At 39.5% G+C, this 7,612-nt stretch overlaps 1 protein-coding gene across 4 annotated transcripts in view; it reads left to right on the plus strand.

Moving 5' to 3' along the window:
- The window catches only part of LOC109416416 (solute carrier family 12 member 1), a 304,485-nt gene extending 297,634 nt beyond the window's left edge, over positions 1-6,851 (plus strand). For all 4 annotated transcript variants that reach the window (XM_062843069.1, XM_029871839.2, XM_029871840.2 and 1 more), the window contains one exon: positions 5,290-6,851. In XM_062843069.1, the coding sequence (XP_062699053.1) occupies positions 5,290-5,534 (245 nt within the window). In that variant the 3' untranslated portion in view covers positions 5,535-6,851. The remainder of the gene's footprint in view (positions 1-5,289) is intronic.
- The last annotated feature ends 761 nt before the right edge of the window (positions 6,852-7,612 follow it).

The raw sequence follows: 7,612 nt of genomic DNA on the forward strand, positions 1-7,612 counted from the left end.
ATATGACAGTTCAAAAATGAGTTGTCTAAATAATAGTGTTTTACCCAAACGGTTCTAACTTCGCGAAAAATTAATCAATCGAGCCCAAATTTGTACCAATGATGCACATATAATAGGTTGACAAACAGTCAAAATTTGAGATATCTCGATGCACTCTATGAAAAGTTACAGCATGTTGATTTTTTTTGTGGGAGAAAAAAAGTTGCCTATCCCAAACATTTTGGCCATCCCCTGTAGTTGATCAACTTCAAGTGAAAATTTGATGCACTTTTCGAAAAGTTACAGCTAGTTGAACATTTTTTGAAAAGTGAAAATTTAGTCTGTCCCGATCATTTTGTCTATCCCCAGTACGTCTGCTGACAAAAGGGGGTCGCGCACCTGAAAGTTTGCGCACCGGCGATTTGTGAAAGTGTGACAAGCAATGTATTAAGTATAGGAAAACCCCGTACGAAGGGGGGGGGGGGGGTCGAATATTCCCGATTTTAGCATGACGTACTTAATGGATGCTCCTAGGGTTCTTCCAGGAGTCCTAACGGAATTCCTAGAGCTCCCTCTGGGGAATTTCATTAGGAATCATTCTAGGATTTCCATTAAAAATTCCACCAGAAATTCGTCTAGCAGTTCTTTTGGGAACTTCTCTAAATAAGTTCTATTGGAAATTCATCTGTAAGTTCATCCAGATGTTCCTCTGGGAATTCCTCCGTGGGAGTTTCTCCGTGAATTCTGCTAGAAGAGTTCTAGAAGTTCCTTAGGGAATTTTTGGAATTTTCTCTGGAGAGATCCACTGGCCATTCTTCTAGGAGCTTCACTGCTTCACAGATTCTTTGGGAATTCCTCAACGTGTTTCACTCGGAATTCGTTCAAGCATTGTCCTGGTAATTCTTCTCGAGGTTTCTCTGGGAATTCCTCTGGAAATTACGACTGAATCAGATCTGAATATCCTTTCGAAGTAACACTGGAAATTGCTAAAGGAGTTCCACTAAAAATTTTACCAGAAATTCTTCTACGAGTTCTCCTAGAAATTTATTGACTGTAGAATTCATCTATAAGTTCCTCCAGGAACTCTTCCGAGAGTTTCTATTGAAGTTCCACCGTGAATTCCTGGTGTTTCCTCTGGGAAGTTCCACTGAGATTTTTTCTGAATCATTATTGAATTTCCAAAGTTACTGAAACCCGCTGAAAATGCTCTGAAGCTCTTTGGAATGCCTCCAAAATTCCCCTATGACCCCCAGAAGCCCCATGTAACGCATCTCAGACCCTCCGAAACCTCCAAAAACTTCATGTAACGCCTCTGTAACGTTACTGAAACCCGCTGAAAATGCTCTGAAGCTCTTTGGAATGCCTCCAAAATTCCCCTATGACCCCCAGAAGCCCCATGTAACGCACCTCAGACCCTCCGAAACCCCAGAAAACGCCATGTAACGCCTCCGTAACGTTTCTGAAATCCGCCAAAAATGCACTGATGCTTTCTGGAATGCCTCCAAAATCCCCCTTAAACTTCCAGAAACCCCATGTAACGCACCTCAGACCCTCCGAAACCCCCCAAAACGCCATGTAATGCCTCCGTAACGTTTCTAAAATCCGCCGAAATGCTCTGAAGCTCTTTGGAATGCCTCCAAAATCCCCCTAAGACCCCCAGAAACCCCATGTTACGCACCTCAGACCTTCCGAAACCCCAGAAAACGCCATGTAACGCCTCCGTAACGTTTCTGAAACCCGCTGAAAGCGCTCTGAAGCTTCTTGGAATGCCTCCGAAATCCCCCAAAAACCCACAGAAGCCCCATGTAACGCACTTTATACCCTCAGAAACCCTCAAAAATGTCATGTAACGCCTCCGTAACGATTCTGAAATCTGCTAAAAATGCTCTGAAGCTTCTTGGAATGCCCCTGAAATCCCCCTTAAACCCCCTCAGACCCCAAGTAACGCCTTTGACAGCCTCTAGCATGAGTTATCCGCATAGATCCGCATTTTTCTTTCGCAGTTTTTGGAACCACTGCGAGTCTTGTTAGCGATCACAGTCTTTGACACCTTTTCGTCGATATTCGGTTGCCTTTGTCTCCAACATTCACAACACAAGCGATCATACTACTGTACGGAACAAAAATGTCGAATGAATGCGCTTGACCACGATTGCGTCTTTGGGAGATGGTTCGGTTTTTGTTATTCCTGTCTTTCCCATAAAGAGAGCTGTTTGGGATAAATGTATGTGTCGTAATCGATTCATCACACACGAATAAACTAATATTATACTAATCTTAATCAAAATTGGCTGCAATCTTGCGAAAAACTGGAATTAGACAAATGTCATCGTGTCAAACGACGTTGATTTGATCCACTTTTTTGTTTATTGATCTTCGTTCTGCCGCTCGTGTTGTGTGTAAGAGGTAGCGGTCGCGCTCGAATGAAACAAAGCAAGCTGACACCCGACCGCGGCAACGAAACGAAGGTAGTGAAAAGTGTCGAATGTTTACAAGCCTGACCACTGCACAGTGGGAAAAATCGACCAAAATAACGGATCTTTTGACGCCGATGGTTTCGGTACATGAAGTTGACCACTTTTGACGTAAAAAATACGAGAAATCGATTGGTGCTAAATTCATTCACCACACGTCACGGGAAGTGGTCCATTTTGCCCCATTTTGCCCTTTTTTCATACAAAAAGAGAATCAAAATGTACTTTCAAACAACAAGCACGACTGTAGATCGTTGAAAATAGCTGAAGGTGTAATTAGAGGTTCATAACAATCAAAAAAATACACGAAAGATCCTTTCAAATGCTTATTTTGCCCCATATGCCCCAACAACTGTTGGAAATTCACACTTTTACCTAATTATGAACGGATTTTTAATGTTACTGATTTGAACATGATTTTTTTGGCATAAACATATTTAGCGCTTTATTATTTATTATCACCAGAATCTTCTTCGGGATTGCCAGATTTGCCCTATTTTAATAGAAGAAGGAGATTTAAAATGTTTTTATAAGAAACAGATACTGCTAAGGAACGTTAACATTAGTTTTAGGTGCAATTGGCAGCAGTTTTTGGGGCATGTAAGGTAAAATAGAGAAAAAAAAACTTTCATATACGAGTATGATTACTGTTAGCTGCCAATTTCACCAAAAACTAATTTTAACGGTCCTTCGCAGTATCTGTTTCTTATAAATACATTTTAAATCTCCTTTTTCTATGAAAAAAATGGGCAAAATGGGGCAAAATGGACAACTTCCGAAGATGATTCTGGTAATAATAGATTTAGCATTTTTTGTTTATGCCGAAAAAATCAACTTCAAATCAGTAACATTAAAAAACCGTTCATAATTAGGTAAGAGTGTAAATTTTCAGCAGTTGCTGGGGCATATGGGGCAAAATAGGCATTTGAAAGGATCTTTCATATTTTTTTATAATTGATATGAACCTCTAATTACACCTGCAGCTATTTTCAACGATCTAAAATCGTACTTGTTGTTTGAAAGTACATTTTGATTCTCTTTTTGTATGAAAAAAGGGCAAAATGGGGCAAAACGGACCACTTCCCGTGCCGTGCGGTGAATGAATTTAGCGCCAATCGATTTCTTGTATTTTTCTACGTCAGAAATGGTCAACTTCACGTACCGAAACCAGCGGCGTTAAGAGATTGGTTTGTTTTGGTCGATTTTTCCCACTGTGCACTGGAACTCCAGCTCTACGTTTCAAAACTGTCATTTCGTACTCCCATCATCTTGATTTGTGTTACAATCATGGTGCCAAATGGTACATTCATGGTAGACGACATTCATGCATCGACGGCAGCATAATTGTAGTGTGTGACGGTAGTATGCAACATTAGTCATGACGGTAAAGGCGTTGCGAGGATAATGAAAAAAATACGGTTCACTGTCTGGGAGTTTCTGAAATTTCCTCTTTGAAGTTCTTCTGGAAACTCTTCTAGGAGCTTCACTAAGAATTTCTTTTCAAGTTCCACTGCGAATTTCTCTACGAGTCACTGGGAATTTTTCTCGAAGTTCCTCTCAGAATTCAAAAAGTTATTCCATAAGAATCATATTTAAATTTCATTTCGGAGTTTCACTGAGAATTCCTCTAGGAGTTCCTCTAAAAGTTCCACCAGAAATTTCATAAAAGTTCCACTGGGAATTTCTCTTCTGGGAATTCCTCTAGGGGTTCCACAGTCAATTTCTCTTCTTCTTGTGTCAACTTGATGAATTTTCGGGAAAATTCTTGGAAGAACTCATACTTCAAAAAATTTCTCAATGAGTTCTTGCGGGAATTCCTGCAGTTTCTTCTGGGAAGTTTCACTGGGAGCTCCCTTAGAAGATTTACTAGGACATCTTTTTGGAGTTCCACTCGGAATCCTTCACGAGTCTCACTAGGCATTCGTTCAGAAGTTAAACTAAAAATTATTTTCCAAATTCCTTTAGAAATTCTTCCAGCAAATCCAACTGCATCAAATCTGAATTTCCTTTTGAAGTTATACTGGGTATTCCTCTAGGAGTTCAACTAAAAATCCACCAGAAATGCTTATAGAAGCTTCTCTGGGAATTTATCTAAAATAGTTCTACAGTCATCCCCTCTATAAGTTCCTCCAGAAATTCCTTCAAAAGCTTCTCCAGGAACTCGTTCAGGAGTTATGCTGAGATACTTTCTCGAAGTACCACAGAGAATTCTTCCAGCCATTTGAATCAAATTTGCAATTCTTTTCAAAGTTTCACTGAGAATTCTTCTAGGAGTACCTCCGGAAATTTGTGTAGGAGTTCCACTGGGAATTCTTTAAGAAATTCCAGCTGAAACTCTTCCGGAATTTGCTTGGGGAACTTTTCCTGATTTCCTGAGGGGATTCGTTGGGAAGTTCCATTGTGATCTCTCCTTAGAAGTCCCTTCGAAAATTCTTCCGGAAACTCGTCTAGAAGTATTTTCAGGAAAATGTTCAAAAGTTACTCCAGGAATTCTGCCAAGCGGTCTAGCATGAGATTTTTAAAAGTATCACAAGGAATTCTTTTAAACGTTTTTAGAGAATTCTATTAGAAGTTTTAAAAACATTATTTTACCAGATTGTCCGGATGTTTCGGTCAATTCTACATAACTTCCACCGTCTTCTGCAATCTCTGAAGTATATGAATATAAAATGTACGTACCTTCAGCCTCAGCGTCACGTACTAGTAGTATTCAATCACAAAAAGAGTTTAAAGATTTTGAAATGATCATATGTTGACAAAAAAAAAGTATAAATGTAAATATTTATAAACATTTATTTTCCACTGAACTGATAACGATTCTTCTTCTATCTTACAGGTGCCATCTCCGAAGCGGAACTACTGGCCGTCCAGGACAAAACGAATCGCCACCTCAATCTACGCGAGTATCTACTGGAGCATTCCAAGAAGTCGGACCTGGTCGTAATGACCTTGCCGATGCCCCGGAAGGGAGTCGTTTCGGCCGCACTCTACATGGCCTGGCTGGAAACCCTAAGCCAAGGGTTGCCACCATTCCTGTTTGTCCGTGGTAACCAGACCAGCGTACTGACGTTCTACTCTTAAAGGGCACAAGATAGGAATGAGTTATGAGTATTTTAGAGTTGGAGTATAGATTGTCCATATGTGCACACTTACAGTTTAGTTTTCGGCTTGGAGCAGTCGTTCCAGCTTTGACGTTTAACTTGGATCGAAAGATGGAAACGTAACATCTCCATAACTTATTCTCACAATTACGGTTTCATTAAGTTAAAGCATTTACAACGCACAATGAGCAAAGCAGAACCGAGAGATTTGATAATTACCGGATTATAACAACTGCAGTTTTTAATTCGTTTTGCTCATGCAAATAAGCGTTAAAGGAACGATTTCACGTTTATAATCAAGACATTTTAGTTGATTATGTTTAACAGGCAGCTATTTGTAAGTTAGACTTATGTTTTAGATGATTCCTCATTGGTTTCCCATAGATTAGGGTCCTTTTAAATCATATTTTTTTTTTTTGTTAGAAAACATTTCCCATATCACGTAGGTAAGTGACAAATCCAACAATACATGTTAATGGTCAGAAGATTTCATTTGACAGACAGCTAGACGATGATTTCAAACCCTCCTTCCGATACGCAGAAAATTCTTCCTTTATGTATTGGTATGCATATTACTTATCTTTGTTTTTCTTTTTTTTTATCTGTATTAACGAGATTTTTAGCCCTGGGCTAGTTTCATCTCGGGACCCACGCTTTACTTCCCTTCCGAAGAAGGACTCGCATTTTGCGAGTATGTCGGGAGTGGGATTCGATCCCAGGTCCTCGGCGTGATAGTCAAGTGTTCTAACCATCACACCAGATCCGCTCCCGTTTTTCTTTTGTTTTATTTAATTTTATCAATATTAAACACGATTTTAATTGGTATTGACGCAAGAGATGCAAACTCATAAGCTCGTTTCATTATATGCAAAGAACTTACAGTTAAAAACGAGAGTTAAACTCTCTGGTGCAAAAACAAAGCTAACACTTATGATGAGATGATATACAACGGAAACCCAGTGTACACCACGAAAAGTAAAAACTCCCTTATCTTGTCGAGTGTCAGAACGAGCGCATTAGTTACACTAGGGCGAAGCCTTCAGTTTGATGATATGATATTGTAAGTGCGGGTGTTCTGCCGTTATAGAAGCTGTTACATTTCCGAGGCGAGTATAGTTTCGTGTCTGCGAAACATGCATTTTTCAGTTTCTGTTTCAAAATGTGTTGCATGCAGGCAGACGGAAGGAACAAAATCACGGCGAAGTGAAAGACACATTTTCAGTATTAAATAAAATAATGTTGTTTTGGAACGAAGCGCGAAATAAAATCCACCCAATGGCTTCCACAAATTCAAGAATACGCGAATAAGGAAAGGCGGACATAAACTTATTGAATGAGAAATATCCTTTAAAAAAATGCCACATATCGTACTTCTCCATACGAATTCAAATCAGTTTTTGTTGTTGCATATATGTATAATCTGCAAACGAACTTACAGAGATGTTCTGCTGGGTTCCAATTTCGTTTCCGCCCCTGCGTAGAGTGTGGCTAAAGCTTCACAACTTTCGCTCCCGGATTTCTGTCACTATCGGCTATTGATGACATCGATGATGAAGCTCCACGCTTTGAGGCCACTATGTATGAAATATATACCTCAGGCATCTACTGATACCACTAGTGTGCGCAGGGATCGTTCTCAGGGGGGGGGGAGGGGGGGCTACAATGGTGTAGTACATGATCATATCTCATGGTGAAAAATAGAATCATGGTGTTACACGCAAAATGAATTCCACAAATGGGGTTTTAAACATGCTGTGGTGCTCACCTCACCAAGTACTTCAAATTGAGATTTTTGAGGAGGCTTCGGATGATGATGATTTCAAGGTAATGCGAAACTTAAATATGAAGTCATTATCTCGGATTGGAAAAAAAAATCAAATAAATTATCGATTATACAAAAAAAAATCGTTGTGAAAGAATTTTAATCTTGGACAATTAATGGTGCTAGAATTAAAGAAAACACCATAAATTGAGTCAGAATTCCTAGATATAAATTTTCTAATGTCTCTAGAAATTCTTCCAGGGATTCTGAATATCCTAAAGCAATTCCTCCCAAAC

This window comes from Aedes albopictus, chromosome 3 (assembly GCF_035046485.1).
Source record: "Aedes albopictus strain Foshan chromosome 3, AalbF5, whole genome shotgun sequence".
In the NCBI taxonomy this organism is placed as follows: domain Eukaryota; kingdom Metazoa; phylum Arthropoda; class Insecta; order Diptera; family Culicidae; genus Aedes; species Aedes albopictus.